This window comes from Patagioenas fasciata, chromosome 1 (assembly GCF_037038585.1).
Source record: "Patagioenas fasciata isolate bPatFas1 chromosome 1, bPatFas1.hap1, whole genome shotgun sequence".
Taxonomy (NCBI): domain Eukaryota; kingdom Metazoa; phylum Chordata; class Aves; order Columbiformes; family Columbidae; genus Patagioenas; species Patagioenas fasciata.
Genome location: NC_092520.1, coordinates 72,445,398 through 72,465,246, shown reverse-complemented (window position 1 = coordinate 72,465,246; position 19,849 = coordinate 72,445,398). Strand labels below are relative to the sequence as shown.

Below are 19,849 nucleotides of genomic sequence, written 5' to 3'. Positions count from 1 at the left end.
ACTCAATTAATTGTGCCTGTATATAAACCTCTCAAACGCAACCCTTGCAAAAGCGAGTCAGATCTCTCGCCTAAGTTACTTGTGAAAGTTTGGCTCAAATGCCTAAGTATTCAAGCTATTTTTGCATATTCAACGGCTAGATAGAAATCACACTCAAATAAATATTTTCTTTTAAAGGATTCCCTTTCATTTCTGTTTCCTGCCACTCCCTTTTTTGTTCTTTAACTGAAATACTGTAACCACAATGAATACATTCTTTCATATAAGTAGTGTGACATCTCATACTTTAACATGAGACACTGGTGCTGTGATCAACAAAGAAAGACAGAAAGGAGCGGTTACCACAAAAAAAGAGACATGGAATTAAAACCACAGAGGAAGCATGAAGTGGAAGATGAAAATTATTCTAAATATTTCAGTAAATAACTAATGATGTGATAGCAATAAGAATACGTTTACTTGTAACAAATGGTTGTACATCATTTGTTACTGAAAAGACAATACTTGCCAATTATTATCATGTGCAATGAAACACTAACCAACTCCATAAACACATAATTCTGTGCTGGGTCTAGAAATGATTTTGTTTATGGTTAGAATTATTGCATGCCAGGTACATAAACATAATTACAGAACACAAAGGAAAGGAAACAGAATGGACTGATTTTCTCCTCCTCGGGTGATATATCAGTTCTCGTGTCAGATTCACACTGTTTACCTGATTAACCAGTAAATTCCAGCACAAGGAATGATGTGTTTTGATTAGATGAATGCAAACTTGAGGACTAGGATTTTGTGAGAGAGCAGATTACATAAATTTATGCGTTCGGTTCTCACTTTCACAAAATGGTAAAGTTCTAGAAAAAATATCTGTAGATTGCTTGTTCTGCATTTACTTGGACAAGGTAAATAATTTAGTAAAATAATTGGAGAATTTACATCCACAAGAGATCTCAAGCTAAAACAAAACAAAAATTATTCACAGTTTTTTAAAAAGTATCCACATATTTCCAATTAAAAATAAGCTGTTTATCACATATATGCTAAACTTGTAAACTTCAGGGACCCCTTTGATAATAAATTCCTGTGTTTGTCTCTTAATAGTTAGGATGAACAGAAAAGACGTATCTGTATGAAAGTTTTTCAGAAAGAAATCGATGGCTAAAACTAGAGTTTGGCAAAGACACATGTGTCGAGTTGAAGATAAGATTCTGTAAACATTTTCAGAGAAAAAAAAATTATGGATTGTTTAATCTAACGGATGGTTGTCAATCATTACATGATTTTGCTGCATTACTTCATCCTCCATCTTTTTTATTTCCTACATATCCTTTAGGAGCATTTTTGTTTGTTTGTTTTAAAGACTAAGTTGGTCTGATCATGTAAAATATGGTATGTTTGATAAACTTAAGGAATAAAATAAATGCAGTTATATTTAAGGGCAGCATCTCTGTGAATCTTGTGATGTCAAAAGAATAATGTGCAACTCCATTTCAGCAGGCCAGGAAATTCTTTATAGACGGAATAGAGTAATGCCAGCAAGAACACATAATATGACTAAACTAAACTAAAACAAACCTTCGCTGTATCGTTTCCTCAAATTATGTTTTCATTTTAAAGTCTTGCCACCATTCAACCCTTCTTCCTCACCTTTCATCAAAGAAAGTGGCAGAAGCCAACTATTGTCTCTAATGACAGTGGAATCAAGACTTCGGTCCTAATTATAGGACAAAAGTACAGCTACAGAAAATGAATATAAGCATATGTCTACTTAGACAATTCCAAAATGTGGATCAATAAAGTGGGTGGAAAGTCACTCTTCATCATTTGGCTTTGAACAATTTATCTCTCTCCAATTCTTTTTCCTTCAGATTGAGATGTCAAAATAGAGGGCTATACTTGTCATACAACTTGATAAAGTGTCTATTTATGTTACACTAACTTGTTTCCTAAGCAAATGAAGGCAGTAAATTTGGTGAGCTTTAAAATATAACTTCAGGTTTTTAAACAGTTTAAAGAACTAGCATATGAGTATGTCCTTTTACATAAGCAATATTTTTTCAACCACAAGTAGATGGTTATAAACTTCAGCCTTTCAAATATACAAGTTAACATATATTTCACAGACAACCTTGAATATGAGTCTAGAATTAAATTTTATATTCTTTTCCCATGGATGTGAACAGCTCCCATTCACTTTAATAGGACCAGTATGTCCACAGAGTTTGTTCAAAATTCATATGTTCAAAACTGAAATTAAATGGTGCATCATGCTGTCATACTCTGCCATCTGTGAAATAAACCTTGTTACTGTGACTGCTCCATCTTAATCTCATACATGCATTTTGCACAATCCTACTCTTGTCCCTATTTTTCTTCTTCATCTATTTCATGAAAGCCAGAAGTTCAAGGTGCATCACAAGAAAAGTATTATTTTGCCATTTTTCACAATTTCAAGGTATCCAGCACCCCACAAAGACATGGTTCTAACTTTAAGTGTTTTTACAAACCTGATAATTGTAGCATCTGAAACTTTCCTTCAAAATTAGATTCAGATTTTTATTCACATCTATCACTCATGGCTACTAATTCACATATATTATCCTCCTGCTTTCTAATTAATGCCTTTAACTGCAGATTAAGCAACACAGAGATTGAGTCAATTTTAGTTTTTATCTTTGGCAAAGATATCCCATGGAGTTTCTAAAAACAGAATTTTCATTACCTGGGAGGGACTGTGGGGAGATTTCTTGAACTTCTGGTGTTTTGGATTCAGCAGGCCATACTCGAGTTTCATTCTTAGCTAAAGGGACAAAGACATGAGAGAGTAATTGCAAAGCTGTGTCTGCTCTGTTCTACTACAGATTTATTTTTGTCCTATTTCAGTTTGCCAAAGTAAACCAACATGGATAAATCTGGAAAGCTGAATACCTTTAGGAATCCATGAACTTCCACTGCACAATCAGTACAAGCATCAATGTAGCTATGTTAAACACATGCATTTTTGGCATTATTTTCTTCATTAAAAGATTACATTAAAGTAAATTTTACAGGAAGGAATTTAATGCCTTACAAATAATTATTTTCACACTGCAAAATAGTTTTCACCGTTTTCCATTTGTCTAGCTTTTGAGCAGTAACAGCAAAAAACGCTCTTCAGAATTTTCAAAATTCAAAGATGTAATATAATTCTAAGCATTATATGATAGTCTAATAAATTTTCAAATACTATGCAACTGCCACACTAGTTATGTCCTTATTTTCCTTTGCATTACCTCTAACAGTTACAGTGGTATGGCAATATCCTTCTATTCCAGCAGTGGATATTTGTGTTATTTGTTTGGTTTTTTGTTTTGTTTTGTTTTCGTTTTTCTTCCTCTCCCTCCCCCCCCGCCACTGATGACCAGGGAGTATTTTTTGTGGATTTCTTTCTGGACTACTACTCTTTAAAAACAAAAACAAAAAAACCCACAAACAAACAATAAAACCCCCAACAAACAAAACCAAAAACAACAAAAAACCCCCACAAAACATAGTAGAGTTTTCGACTAAGTAAACAAAAAAAAATTCAGAATTCCATAAATATGATATTCTGTGATGCACTATTTTAACTTTTCTAAATAATAAGGAATTAAAAGAGTTGTAGTGTGTTAAGAAATCATAATTAGTCACAACTTCACACACAGCATAAGCCTTATTGCATTTTATTGTAGGCATACATAATTCTCAGGTATCAGTGAAGGATATCTGTATAGATTTAGACAATATGTCTTTTTGTCAGTTATTTTTTACATCAAGTTTTTTCTCAGAGTATTTTGTTTTCCAAGCAATGACTCTTCCCTGTTTTATTAATACACTCCTTTGAAATCCAGTAGTCCCTTGTGTGTACACCCATGTACTTCATGTTCTCTGGTAAGGAACACACAGTAAACAGAATAAAACAAAACATCACTTGTCTGCCCTGGTTATTTTCACCAAGGTGTTTGCATAATCTAACATAAAGAGTGGCTCCAAATTGGTATCACACCAGCTACCTATTTTAGACATATCAGAACACTGAAATTTAGAAGTTCAAGTTCTATGCACAGTGAACTGAGAAAGTTGGACATCTCTAGTAAAGCTCATGCTACCTTTGCATTTTTCCTCATCTTTTGCTCATAGTCACATTCTGCTGTTTTTACTGCACATACTACTGAATCCTATGACCTCTCTGAAAACACAACATCATTTTCCTGAGGAAAGATATAATTTTACTGGTAGAAAATGAAACCAAATATAAATATTCTAGATACTGTAGTCCAGAAATGATACTGGAGATTTTAATATATGGTTTACTAAAAGTAAGTGGTATTAAAAACTGATTTGTCAAAATATGGTCTACTGAGTTTTAATGGTACTTTTGTTATCTACTCTTTATATACATGTTAAAACCAATCTAGTAACGATAACCACCTTATTTTCTCTGCTTGCTGTTCAAAGAAAATGGTAGTAATCAAGTTAACGATGTGATCGATTTTGTCATCATGATTGCAAACCAGCAATGCTCTATAATGTAAACAGTGCAATTAAGTTTTTCCACTTTACTTAAATTTCGAGTAGCCATAGATGATGCTAGCAATATTTGTCTGTCAAATGCTGCCAGATACTTCCAGATACAATTTTTTGAGGAACTCAGCCGTGGTTCAAACATATTCTTACTCAAACACATTCAAATATTATTCCACTGTGTAGCTGTGCCCTTACATGTAGACAGCATCTTAACAGGAATAAGCATTGCTGTTTTCTCACTGCAAAGCAAGACAGTCTGAGAATGTGCTATGGCCAGTAATGGAATGACAGAATAAATTAAACAAATGAGAAGAATGGAAAAAAAGATCTGACCCAGTTGTTTGGAGTTCAGATTAAGTATTAAGATTAGCCAATCCAAAAGTCATCAGCTCCAGAACTCTATTCTCCACAACTAAGCTATTTGCAGATGATATGCTACTTTACAGACCTAAAAAAAAAAGCCTCAATCTTTTTCCTGCAGGTTTCAGGCATATCTACAAAATACACAGGAAATCTCCACTGAAATGTTCTGATATCTGGCTACCACTTTTTAAAATAGATTAAATTACAGATAACAAGAAGAATCTCTTAGTGAAACAATTTCTCGCATATACTCAAGCCAGAACTAATATAATTAAAATTCACTGAAAATCTGATCTTTCAAATGGATACACAAATGTCCATTTTAAACAGGTATATTGAAAGATATAACCTATGAAAAAAAATAAGTTATATTGTAAAACAAAACAAAGCCCTTAAGACGATAAACACCACTCGTTTCTCTTCTTTCCTCTTTGGATCAAAGCTACTACACATCATTTTAAATAGCTCTGAAATACCTTAAACTGTTCAGATGTTTTAAAATAAGCTGACTTCTATGAATCCTTGTAAGTCCAAGCTCACATCGCTATGCTTCTGATACTGCTCACAAACAATACAAGCTCAGTTCATTTCTGCTTACCCAGTTTTTTCCTGGATGCTTGAGGTCTGTCATCTATTGGCAGGAGAGGAGGAAGTTTCTGCTGAGTTTCATTGAGACCTGGAACAATAAGGTGCACTACACAGAAAGATGTGTGCCATTAATTCCAGAAGAGATGAAAAATACACAGTCCTGAGATATGTGAGCAACTACTGCTGAACTACCTGGAGTTTAATCTGAGTATTCGGGAAATGAGTTAGTTCTGTTCAGTAATTATCAGTCCCGTTTGGTGCTATTTCCCCTTTACACTACTCACTGTGTTGTATTACAACCATTTCATGATTAATCAGGATTGAAACCAGTTCAATACTGGAGCATACAGCCCTGGAGTACTGCAGCACCAGACTCTGGGATATTGTGTCTGGTGGGCCAAGAAGACTCAATGCCAAAGATGGTTAATCTGTTTGATTCACATCAATACATTAAAACTCATACAAAGCAAACTTTAGGCAAATGTTATGTAGTTATATAAAGTATTGCCGTATATATAAAACAGCTTCTGGAACCCAGGAATAAACTGGTCACAAAGTGCATGATGCAATGAGCCTTTCCCACCTATTTCACACTAAGCACTATATGATAGACTTTTCCCTGTTGTTATGTTCTGAGACAATACTGTGTATTCTTATAGGTCAATCAAGAACAGAAAGCAGGCAACTGAGTAGTTTGAGGAAAACAGTCATGTCCTGAGAACTAACATCAAGCTCTAATTGCAAGTAAGGTTATAATACACATCACTATTGTCTAATATATCAGTACACTCTTGTGTCTGTAGATGGTAGGTTATCATACTGCCTTAAAAAAAAAATAAAATCAAAAAGAACAACCTGTGATCTCAACAAGACTTTTGACACAAAACTTTACTTGAAGTAGGAAAGAAGTTATTGGCTTAAACAGTGACACCGTCTTCTTTTAAATACTAAAACAATAAAATGATTCTATTTCCCCCAGGCCACATCATCGTCGAACCATCTGTACCACCATAAAACATAACAAATATCATCTGAAACAGCTGCAAAATACTCTTTGATATGCAAAAAAAGAGCTATCAAGATCAAGAAAATTAGAAGTATTTACACAGTTCTAATTTTCAGCCAAAGAGAAGGAAAAATAACAAAAATATCTTCTAGTCACCTAATATTGCTCCTGGCAGGGAAGAACTATCTGCAGTTTTCGACTGTGTCCGATTTTGAATAACTGTGGAGACAACACAGTAGTATTAGAAAAGCATCTAAAAAACCCAAAACCTGAGACAAGCCTCAGCATTCTGAAAACCTTGCCCCAACTTAATAATTAGAGATGAGGATACCATCCTAATCTTCTCTGTATTTGCATTCAGTTTAAGAGACTGCAAACTGTGTATCCTCTATACCATGTCTTAATGGTGCATCTCTTTGTTCCACTTGCGTATCACTTTTATATTCTTGGTGAAAGATAACATTACATCTTTATGTTAATATAAGGCTAGCTCCAGGCCATCTCATTACCCTGCCATTCACAAGCCTTAAAAACAGATTCATGTGAAGTAAATACCAGCATGGTATTTACAGTAATTACCATAATTTGCTTTCACACCATCCTCCAGTGCTTTCCAGTCCCTGAACAGCGAACTGCCTCTGAAGACATCTTGCTTGATTTTGTTACATAAAATTATGCACAATCCAATCTCTATTATCAAGTTTTAATCTGGAGCTCATTTTATATCAGCTATATCTAAGTAGTTTATTTTCAAAGATTACACTACTATACTACCTCTCACCACTAGAGAGAAAGGGGCATTTCTAAACGGCAGTATGTTTAAGTCTATTGTTGATATCTCTCTCTCTGCTGACCAGGGAAAGAAGAGGGGAGTCTAAGTCAACGACTCAGCTGAAGGTAGCCACAAAAAAGTTCAGCAGCATGAATCTCATCCATACCGCTGCCCTTCACACATGACTATCAGGTTATACATAGCCTGGTGATCAACATACCTGGACAATCTAGTTGAAAAAGAAAAAGAATGGATACTAGCAGAAATCAGAACTGATTGGTATTCATTCCATGAGTCAACTAATGTATTGTTTATAATGCAATGTAATAGCTCATTTTATTAACACAGATAAGCAAGAGCTTAATAGTATTTGCAATTAAAGGATATTATAGTTTTTAAGGTTCCACCCATTCTAAAAGGAAACTTTAATGACATTCACATCAGAGTCAGATTTGTCTTTCATTTTAAGTTACTCTCGCAGAGCATAAGAATAAATTTAAAAAAATACAAATTTACCTTGTTTGATTATTGTGACAGGCACCAACTTCTTATTATCACGCAGTGTAAGCTGAGAAAGAGGTGAGGGGAGAAAAAAAAAGCCTTGGGATAACTTCCATAATAGTAATTGAACTTTCTTAGTAACAAAAATAGAGGGCTCTAATCCAATACCACGCCTGCCTCAAGTTAACACTAGATATGGCACTGGTCCTGGTCACTGAAGTTATGTTATTGCTTCAGTTCCCATGGGTCAGTATAGTAATATTGCATTTTGATCTCCTTTTTTTCTGCTTGAGATGTTTTGCTTCAAAAAAATACAGTATTTGAGAGCTTAGGAATCCTCAGCCCTCTTTTCTTTTAAGAATCTCTTGAGCACTCACTGGGAGTAGTCCAGAAAGCTAAGAAAAGCTGAAATTTAACTACAACAAAACCTCTGAAACATTCGCAGTTACTAATTTGGTCACAGGATTTAACTATATTCACAGGAATAGTATACTTAGAACACAAACTATTCCAGAACCAGGTGTACGTTTGTAAACTATCAGGAGTCTTGGGTGAACAGTCTGCTTTAAGTAGGTTAACGCAGAGTAATTTTATTTGGTAAAATTGTTTCCAAAGTTTAATTGACTGGTCACTAACGTTCTCACATTTTATGCTAAATACGTGGACTTTTCTGCTGCTCACTTGCCTTTGACCCAGATTATTTTTTCTCTAAATGTGAATCTTTTCCAGCATTTTGATACCATAAAAATAAGGAACACATGAATGGACTCCAGATATTCTAAAAGGAAGAACACAGATGCTCCCAAACATCATAAATCAATATTTACTACCACACATGGGTACTAGGAACAACTTCTGAAAACTTAATACACTCAGGTGGTGAGAGGAGGAAGACTGTTATGCCAGCAATATAAAAAGGCTAAATCCCCATTAAAAGTGGATTTTCTTTTTTTTGAGTTATATCTGAGTTATAAGAAAGAAATAAAGTAACTCAAACTAGCTCTCCATGTCAAATGTACACCAGTAAAGTCAGAATCATTTAATGTTCATTTTGCACTTCATGACATCTGGTCTACTTCATGTGAAAGAACACTTGCATGAAAATTCAGCATTTGATGACAAAGGTTTTTGCTCTATTCTAGATATTAAAAAGAAGCTTCAAAAGCAATGGTTGGGTACACATCAAACACATACCAAAGTCTAAGAAGCTGGAAGAAGGCAAATCCAAACAAGTAAGATGGAATGAATGGAGGCTGTTTATTCCATGAAGGCCAATTGCATGAGGTTTAACTGCTGGGCGGAAAATGATCCGGGGGTGTTGGTCAACAGCTGGTTGAATATGAGCCAGCAGTGTGCCCAGGTGGCCAAAAAGGCCAACAGCACCTTGGCTTTTATGAGGAATAGTGTGGCCAGCAGGACCAGGGAAGTGATTGTCCCCTTGTACTCAGCATTGGTGAGGGTCCACCTTGAATCCTGTGTTCAGTTTTGAGCCCTTCATGACAAGAAAGAAATTGAGGTGCTGGAGAGAGTTCAGAGAAGGGCAAGGAAGCTGGTGAGGGGTCTGGAACACAAGTCTGATGAGGAGCAGTTGAGGGAACTGGGGCTGTTTAGCCTGGAGAAAAGGAAGCTGAGGGGAGACCTCACTCTCTACAACTACCTGACAGGAGGTTGTAGCATGGAGGTCGTTGATCTCTTCTCCCAAGTAACAAGCCATAGGACAAGAGGAAATGGCCTCAAGTTGTGCCAGGGGAGGTTTAGATTGGATATTAGAAAACATTTCTTCATGGAAAAGGTTGTCAGGCACTGGAACAGGCTGCCCAGGGAAGTTGAGTCACCATTCTTGGAGGTGTTTAAAAAACACCTAGATGAGGTTCTTAGGGAAATGGTTTAGTGGTGGACTTGACAGTGTCAGGTTTACAGTTGGACTCGATGATCTTAGAGGTCTTTTTCAACCTGAATGATTCTATGATTCTGTTCTATGAAAGCCATTACTTTCTGCTACCCAGTAACAGTTTTGCATTGGCATGAACATGGTTTGAAATTAAATAGAGGTTTCAATCATTATCATTAATGAAAGATATAAAATAATCTTCCTTTTTATTGCTTACTCTTTTTCCTTTATTATTAAAAAGCCTTACCTTTCTGTTTAGCAATCTAGTGAAAAACATGTGTTGCAGATGATTAGCTTTTGAAGTAACCATGCTGTTCATGCAATTAACAAGCAGATTGAAGTGCGCTTATCAGAAGAATGTGTTCATTTTTTTTTTAATTTCTTGTCAGGAGCCCTAAAATCAAATAAACAGCTCTCAAGCTGTAGTGAGCACTTGTGTAACTCAAGTGCGGAACTTGTTATCAGTCCTTTTACTAGTAAAAGGTTCTTACAAGAGCATCCTTTCTTTGTTGAATATTAGTGGATGACAGTAATGACAGTAATATTAAAATGCTAAGCACATTACAATACAATCAAAATTTAGTTTCTCACTCAAGAACAAATCATTGACATTAAATCTGTGTTCCGCAGCTGCTATAATTACGCTGCTCACCCTGCACAAATCTGCATGTGCTGCACTTGAAATCTACTGTGGTGTTGTAAATCCCCTCTTTCTCAGTCTCTAGAAAGTGACTACTTCAGCTATTTCTATGTCTAGTACAATTTACTACTTGGGCAAACTATTTCAAAAACATCAACATATCATCTGTAGGAATGGCACTACTATTTTCGAGACAGAGAATATAAAACATAGAGGTATTAGGAACATTAGTTATTAAAATGACTGTGGCATATCCATGAACGAAGATGCAAATAAGGTATTTCTTAATTTCAGAGGAAAAATAGAGACATAAATTATACTGTTAGTCAGGCATCTTAATTTCTGACTGTATACTTATGGCATATTGCATAAAGAACTGCAGTTATCAGAGATTCTGTCAAATGGCATATAGCAAGAGTACTTTAAGAGACATTTGTTCTTTCTGCCTCTCTTCTACTCCAGTACTCCAAAAGCCACAAATAACTGGCACATATGTAAGAGATTCCTCAAGGGACCATAACAGTCAGCCCAGACTGGAAAAGTCTTGGAAGAGAAGGCATGTTTTCTTCCAGAGTTTAACAAATCATAGAAGCTAAGTGTCCTGTTTGTTGGCTGGAAAAATCATACAATCACAGAATACCAGGTTGGAAGGGAATACAAGAATCCAACCTTTCTTGGCAAAAGCACAGTCTAGACAAGATGGCCCAGCACCCTGTCCAGCTGAAACTCAAAAATGTCCAATGATGGGGAATCCACCACATCCCTGGGGAGATTATTCCAATGGCTGATTGTTCTCATCGTGATAAATTTTCCTCTTGTGTTCAACTAGAGTTTCCCCAGGAGTAACTTGTACCTGTTGCACCTCATCTTTTCCATTTGACTCCTTGTAAAAAGGGAGTCTCCATCTTTTTCGTAGCCACTCAAAATTGAGGAGGACCCCACCTTTCAGATTGACATTATGAAATTACAGGAACTTGGTCAGACAGAAGAGGAAATTAATTACTACTGCATCATCTCCACCCTACCACCACCCCTTGTTTATGAAGGGAAAACATAGAATTCTCCTTTTCTTCCCCTCTCTTATTAGTTGTAGCTCACACAGCCCCAGGAGTTCAGTCAAACTTAAAGGATGAACCGGCCAAAAGAAACACAAGCTGATATGTGACCAATGTTGAAAGGGCAGAATGACTAGATGGATCAGTAATGTTGCTTTAATAAACAGCCTCTAAAAACACCCCCTTACAGAGAAGAGTTAGAACCATGCTGATATGAGCCAATTGTGTCTTTGGAGGAAAATAAAGCACAAACATAACTCGCTCTAAATAACACTCTTGCTGGCTTTGCACTGATGATGCGTTGCAACACTGAAACATACCCCACATGATAATGTGGAAACTGAAGTAATAACATAAATGCAGGAGCTTGCCACTATCTGCTTCCCAGCCTTAGTTTTATGGCTTTTTGCACCATTAAAATGAGAATGATAAGAGGATTTTTAGAATGATCTACGGAATGTTTTCATGATATTTCTGTGGAGGGTGATAAAGCAGTACTGCTCTGGAGCTAAGCCCTGTGAAGCTGACTAAAAGGACTAGATGTTGGCTCCAGTCCTCCTTTCATGCCTAAGCTGTGCAAATATTTGGAAAAGTGTTCTAGCTCACTTTCTCAGGACATCTCTTGCATAAATAGAAACCCCACTTCCACAGAAGCGATGTAACAGAGTCAGGGTCCTGGCACGTATGGTTTGCTAAGAGGAAGAAAGGAACTCAGCTTGCACTCCAGATGCCAGAATGAATTACCTGATTTTGGGCTGTCACGTGTAACTTTAAAGACACTTGTGGGAACAACGGGAAGAACGGTAAAGTTGATTTCATCAACAACAGCATGAGATGAGAACCTTCCTGAGCATTTAATCAACTGGTTTCATCTTACTCACAGCTAAAACATTTTCTCTTGAATGCGAGACATGACTGTGTTTCCAATAACCTAAACATTATACTGCTCTCTGTATGTAATGCTATAATTAAAGTAGTACTGTCCTAAATGAATATCTAATTATTCTACAAGGAAATGTATGTAATAGACTGTGGTTTGATTTCTGAAGGAATTCGAGGCCTGGAAATTACAGACTGTTTACAATACTGTACAATATGAAGAGGGAACAATGAGAAACCCTACATGACCATTTCCTATCATGAAAAGTTTGGAAAATCAGAGACAGAAGAGAATTGTGAAGAACAGATTGTTCCCTTATAATAATTATCACTTATGGGGCAACTCTTTAAAATGTCTGAAGTAACAAGGATTTCTACAACTTTTCCCATAGTCTACCTCATGAAGAAGATTAGCTGCTGAAACTTGCAATTTGCTGAAAAATTAAGGAAAGGAAATACAAAGAAACCAATTTCATCTCATAGAAGAGGAGGTAATGCTCAAAAGTTATGAATAAAATGTCTGGTTTTCACTGTATGTAAAACTAGTCAGCTAACAGTTTCAGTCTACAGATCTTTCATTTCTGCTTCAGCTCTGGGAAGCAAAAAGTATCACAGAATCACAGAATGTTAGGGATTGGAAGGGACCTCAAGAGACCATCTAGTCCAATCCCCCTGCCGGAGCAAGAACACTTAGATGAGGATACACAGGAATGTGTCCAGGCGGGTCTTGAATGCCTCCAGAGTAGGAAACTCCATAATCCCCCCTGGGCAACCTCTTGTGTTCCAATTTGAAGCCATTACCTCTTGTCCTACTGTTGGTTAACACCGAGAAGAGCCTGGTTCCATCCTCCTGACACTCGCCCTTTATATATCTGTAAACATTAATAAGGTCACCCCTCAGTCTCCTCTTCTCCAAGCTAGAGAGACCCAGCTCCCTCAGCCTTTCCTCATAAGGGAGATGCTCCACTCCCTTGATCATCTTTGTTGCCCTGCGCTGGACTCTCTCCAGCAGTTCCCTGTTCTTGAACTGAGGGGCCCAGAACTGGACACAATATTCCAAATGCAGTCTCACCAGGGCAGAGTAGAGGGGAAGGAGAACGTCTCTCGACCTACTAACCATGCCCCTTCTAATACACCCCAGGATGTCATTGGCTTTCTTGGTCACAAGGGCACAGTGCTGGCTCATGGTCATCCTGTTGTCTACTAGGACCCCCAGGTCCATTTCCCCTATGCTGTACTCTAATAGGTCACTTCCCAGTTTATAATGGAAGCTGGTGTTGTTCCTACCCAGATGCAAGACTCTACACTTGCCCTTGTTATATTCCATTACATTTTTCCCCACCCAACTCTCCAGCCTGTCCAGGTCTTGCTGGATGGCAGCACAGCCTTCTGGCGTGTCAGCCACTCCTTCCAGCTTAGTGTCATCAGCAAACTTGCTGATAGTACACTCTATTCCCTCATCCAAATCATTGATGAATATATTGAATAATACCGGCCCCAGAACAGACCCTTGAGGCACTTCACTAGATACAGGCCTCCAACTAGACTCCCCCCCATTGACCACGACTCTCTGGCTTCTTTCCTTCAGCCAGTTCACAGTCCACCTCACTATCTGATCGTCCAGCCCGCACTCCCTCAGTTTAGCTGTAAGGATGCTGTGAGAGACTGTGTCAAGTGCCTTACTGAAGTCAAGGTAGACCACATCCACCGCCCTGCCATCATCTATCCACCTCGTTATGTCCTCATAAAAGTCAATGAGGTTGGTCAAGCATGACTTCCCCTTGGTGAAGCCATGTTGACTGCCTCTTATGACCCTCTTATGCTTGATATGCCTTGAGATGGCACCACGGATAAGTTGTTCCATCAGTTTCTCAGGGATGGAGGTGAGGTTGACCGGTCTATAGTTACCCAGGTCCTCCTTCTTGCCCTTTTTGAAGACTGGAGTGACATTTGCTTTCCTCCAGTCCTCAGGCACCTCTCCCGTTTGCCACGACTTAGCAAAGAAGAGGGAGAGCGGTCCAGCAATGACCTCAGCCAGCTTCCTCAGCACCCGCAGGTGCATCCCGGCTGGACCCATGGATTTATGGATATCCAGATTGCCTAATTGCTCCCTAACCCAGTCCTTATCACCAGAGGCAAACTCCTCCATTGTCCTGACTTCCTCTGGGGCCTCAGTGGTACAGGGCTCCTCAGGGCAGCCTCCAGCAGAGTAGAAAAGGTGGCATTCAGTAACTCTGCCTTCTCTGTATCTTCTGTCTCCAGGGCACCCACCTTGTTCATCAGTGGGCCTACATTGCCTCTGGTGTTAATTTTATCTGCCATGTATTTGAAGAAGCTCTTTCTGTTGTCCTTGACCCCTCTTGCCTGGTATCTGTGTATGTAAATCCACAAACATATGAAATCCATCCATGCTTGTTTGATAAGTGTTATGGCAAATGCCAGATGAGAAAAAAAAATAGAAAATAAATAAATGCTTATATTTACTTATTTACTCAAAAAAATCTTCAAATGCTTTGATGAAACAGTTGAAAATTCTGCCTTGCCACCTGCAAGGATTTGATTAACTGCCTAGTAATCTCAATAAGTAAATTTAATTGCCCTTTCTAGCTTTCTCTTGTTTTGCAAATATTTGCCTTGCATGTAAGAACTATTAGTGAATTCAATGGGATGACTAATGATTTTAGGACACCTTAGTATACACAAGATTAGTCTATAAAATAACAATACTATCTTATCACAAAATGAACTGACCACCACAACTATCACAGGTTAACAAAACCGAACACTACAAAAGGATAAACAAATTTTAATTGTTAGAATCCACCTAGAGAAACCATTTTGCCTACAGTTCTCAATTATTTTTTCAATACGCACATACAAATGCTTCTGCACACAGTATTTAGTCCTAAACAGATTTAAAAATAAAAAAAAATAAAAATTGAGGCCACAATCTCTTTATCGCTTTAACAGAGAAGCAAAAACTTGACCATACAAAATACAAATCTGGTATAAAAAATAAAATAAGACAGTTTTCCATACCTGTGTTTGGGCATTAGGTACCAACTTGTACATATTCTGGAGGTGTCCATTTACTTTTTTATCTGATTTGACAGAAAGAGAAATAAATACACAGATTTACTTTTTCTTTTGTCCAAAGGAATGCAAATCAACTTTATTCACCTTTTTCAACAGCTAAGAAAGTTAGGGGATTTAATTACCAGTTATAAAAACACACTATATGACAACTTTGTTTGGTTCTCTTTATCCAGATTAATTAATTAATCTGCAAAACCTCCCCTTCGTATTTTGACAGAGAGGAAATGAAATGTATCCTTGTTGTTTTAAAACAGGAGGTAAGAGAGCTGAAGTGCCCTTTGGGATTTAGAAAGGAGACATCAGAGGTGCCTAAGAGGATTCTTTAAAAAATTAATATAACCACAACACTACATGCAAGGAAGAAACTTGAAAGAGCAATTTCTGCATCCCACTTGTCAGGCTGGTACTAGAACTGGCTAAAGGCAGCATGTTTTATGTTCTCCAATAGTTAGTCTTGCTTTTAAGTGCACTCTTCTGATAGAAATACACATTTAGCACTGGCAATACAGAGCAGGCGTACCACTTCTCTTTGTCTCTGACATGGTTTCCTTTGTCTCAACACATGAACGAAGTAACCCATGGACTTAATATCTAAAATATTTCTCTTAGTTTTCTTACTGTTGTTTTGTTTTTGTGGGGTTTTTTTTGTTTGTTTTGTTTTCTTTTTTTGTTGGTTTTTGCTTGTTTGGTTTGGTTTGTTTTTGTTTTTTTTTCTTTCTCATAGCTTCTACATATCAGAAGATTCTTGTGATGCAGCTGTTACATACAGAGGATAACGAGTCCCTGCCAGCACTTCCTGTATTGTAGCATGATGCTCCAAACTTTCTCTGCATCTTTCACCTTCAGACTTTTCTCCTCCCTTTGCACTGACAGGCATGTAAGCAAGAATCAAGCTAAATGTTATCATATTCCTTCACAACTCCATCCAAAACTGATAAGGAATAGAAAAAAATCAACTATAAATATGAATTGAGAGATATTTGTTTTGATACATTATCCTGAAAAAAAACATTTCGAAGTGTTTGATACTTCTCAGAAACAGGACCTACTATTGGCCTAAAGACAAGGGAAAACTGACAAAAATTTCACACTGACTTCATGAGAAAATCATGTTAAGATGGGCAGAAATAATCTACTTTCATCTCGTTTGCTAAATTTTAACTAAATAAATGTTGAATATTTGCCATGCCTTTTATGTCTTTTTCAAATCATGAATTAAAACCAGATTCCCTTCCCAAACCTTCCCAATGTGTTTAGTATATAAAAAAATGGTTCTGTGGATTCAACAAACACAAGACCATGCAATGGGAATTGCAGATTATACTCATTTACATATATTCTTCAGTAAGGAAAGAAAATGTACAGTGAATGAGTTTGATTTAGGTTAAGATGTTTCTAATTATGTAGGAAAAGACCGTGAGTCACTACAAGATGGTAAGTTAAAACAGAAATAAGTGGTCATTTGTGCCTATTGGTAAACTCCTATGCAGACAGATGGTTACAAATTTATAATAAATGTTTATTCTCTGTTTACTGCCCATAGTTTCTCAGTCTACCTACTATGCAATGACAATATGAAAGGCTTGAATCAGAAAGGTGCTGCCAGCTTTCCAATTGGAAGATGCTTTATCAGTAGATCAGAATGTAGACAGGGGAATAGCAAAGTTCCTGGATTTAGTTGCTGCAGAAGCACCTGCTGAATACACAAGCCTACATTCCAGGAGAAAGAAGTCCCAGTTAAATAGAATATGATCTCTTACAAGAAAGTATCTGTCAACCCAACTCAGTCTGTCTCCATAACATAAAAGAATGATCCTTCTGGCCTATTAACAATGTGTAGTGTCTGTAAGAAAAAGCATTTTGAAATACCTTATATACAAAGGGCAGATTTGATGATGGACATTTCAGTAAGTCTCAAACACAGTATTAAACTATAAACACTATGTACTCTTTATTCCCTTCCTTTCAGAAGAGTAGGTGCAAGTTTTTCAAACACAACTATTTCTAGTTTCACTAATTCCTATAAGAATTCGTTAGGGGCATAAGGGATAGCATTTAAACAATGAAAACCTGATCAGTAGCTTATTTCAAGTAATACCACAACAGAGGAAAAAAATACTGTCCAACTGAATAGCTATTTGTTTAACTGTTGCCAAATACTTACTAGACAGAACTGTCTTATGATTGGAAGTCTTGCTCCAAATACTATCCTCTACGTTGTCTTTAACTCCAAATTCATAAACTGTGTTTGGCTTCAGATTGTCCACCACCGTCTCTGTAACTGGACAAAGCTGAAACACCCATTTCTTGTCTTTATCCTTTTCTCTGTAGCGAACTGTATAGAACCTGCTCCACCAAACAAACAAACAAGCAAATCACAAAGAAACTCATTACAGCCATTTTTATTAGGAATTTCTAGAATGACTTCTATCCACCATTGTTTTTGTTCTTTCTGGCCCCTTATGGTTATCAAATATCAGAAAAGCTATATATTTCCCCAGTAATCTCCTAGATACATACATGCTCCCCATCATACAGACCCCAACATTAGGAGAATTATATAAAGAGAAAAAAAACAGTCTCCTTATTCACAAACCATGTGTGTGGTTCTGACCACAAACTGCAAGGTCATTATGTAAGCAGTTTCTGTGATTCTGACACTTGCCAGAACTAGTCAATTGAATCATGAGTCTATTAGTCAGGAAGCCTCAACAAGTTTCTTAAAAATCTTCTGTCCAGAGGAAGGTGTTCCCCTCAAAATTAGTCCAAAAATATTCCCAAGGGAAAACCAGTAATAGTTGACATTTATGTGATACATTCCTCATTCAGTGATCCCATTATGCATTGCCCACACTTCAAACAAGAAAGTAAAGCAAGACGTTATTTTCAGCAGTTTAAATCAATAATGTGATGAATGCTAAAAGATTATGAAATTAAAAAACATTTCTACAGAAATTGCCCAATTCAGTCAAGCAGCACCACCCTGAAAACATACGACTGTGATTCTAACCAATAGAAAACAACACAGTGTAAATGGTGAGAGTTACAGCACAAAGAATCCACTGCCTGCTACAGCCTCATTTTCAATATACTTATGGTATCACTGCCAGAATGGGGTGGGGTTTTCTGTTTTTATACAAACAAATCTCTGAGAGATTTGGCAACTTTTAATTCAAGTATTACTGAAAATAGTTACACATAACATAAAAAAACAAATAACCACTGTCCATATCCACCTTATATTTACATTAGCTGAAATAATGGGAATTAAGAAACAGAACTCTAAACCCCCAGGTTTGTGCCCGAGAACCATTCAGAACAAAAATAAGAAGAAATTTGGGTTGTGAAATTTAATCCAGGTATTATATAGGAAAATATCTGGAGAGAAAGGCAGGGACCTTAAGAAAACATGTTTGAAACGTTCTTTAGTCACCTGAAAATATATCAATGTGTAAGGTCCACATTGAAATTACTTAATGGACCAAATATAATACTGTCAATGCATAAATCTGCTTTTGCCAAAGTTATAGAAGAGCAATGTGAAAGATGACTATTGAGTACAGGGAAATTCCTACTTCATTATTAAAACACAACCTAAGACAAGGCAAGCATCAATCATGGAAAATATTTTCATACACAAAGATTCACTTTGTTTACACGTTTTGTCTCATAAATGTCAAATTTGGTTTTTTGGCAACAAAAGCATAGGTTCTTCTGTTTTAGTTGCTACAACTCAGCTTATTCAGGTATTCTGCCAGGTTACAAAATTAATATTTATGTTGGCTCACATAAATCTCTTCATTAGCTGTAGTACTTCACATTCAAAACAAGCAATAGTCTAACTCAAATCTTGGAAAGGAAAGAAATGTGATAAGTAGAGAATATCCTCTCTCTTCTTACCGATTTCTGGAGTACCAAGTAATAATCTCCATCCTTACTTCTGTGGGATGTGATCTACTCAAATTTCATAAGTCAAGTAATATAAGATCTAATTAGAATACTATTTTTACTGGCAAATAAAGTTTTGAATGAAAAACTATTGGCAACAGTAAGATGAGGAAAATTTCTTGTTCTTTATCATCTTAATCCTTTCATACATAGTCATACCACTATTAACAGACAAGCAAAGCTTACTTGAAATCTCTGTCACTATCTTGCAAAAGACACAAAAGTAACAAACAAAGCCCATCTGCAACATAAATGAATCTTTCTGGACCCTGTACAGTCACTTGATGAGAGATTTAGAATAGTTATAGGTACATCTATGAGTAGTCACATTCTTCCTAGCTTGCCTGAAAGAGGAAATGTCATTTGTTTTCACCTTCATCCTTACCTTTTCCTTCCTGTTTTAGTTGAATGGGGTAGAAATAAAGTTATTGTATGTGACGGAAAGAAAACAGTATACTGATTCATTTCAGTTATTTAACTGTCTAAATGAACACCTGCATGAGAAACCCCATTAAAAACGTGTTCATAATGAATAGACTTTTAAGTGGATGCTCCCACTTGC

General features: G+C 36.7%; 1 protein-coding gene across 34 annotated transcripts in view; it reads right to left on the bottom strand.

Moving 5' to 3' along the window:
- ABI3BP (ABI family member 3 binding protein) overlaps positions 1-19,849 on the bottom strand; it is a 162,178-nt gene that overhangs the window by 96,656 nt on the left and 45,673 nt on the right. For all 34 annotated transcript variants that reach the window (XM_071808637.1, XM_071808674.1, XM_071808653.1 and 31 more), the window contains exons 5-10: positions 17,504-17,685; positions 15,283-15,344; positions 7,794-7,845; positions 6,662-6,724; positions 5,510-5,605; positions 2,726-2,803 (exon numbers count right to left, since the gene is read on the bottom strand). In XM_071808637.1, coding sequence (XP_071664738.1) covers positions 2,726-2,803; positions 5,510-5,605; positions 6,662-6,724; positions 7,794-7,845; positions 15,283-15,344; positions 17,504-17,685 — 533 coding nt within the window. The remainder of the gene's footprint in view (positions 1-2,725; positions 2,804-5,509; positions 5,606-6,661; positions 6,725-7,793; positions 7,846-15,282; positions 15,345-17,503; positions 17,686-19,849) is intronic.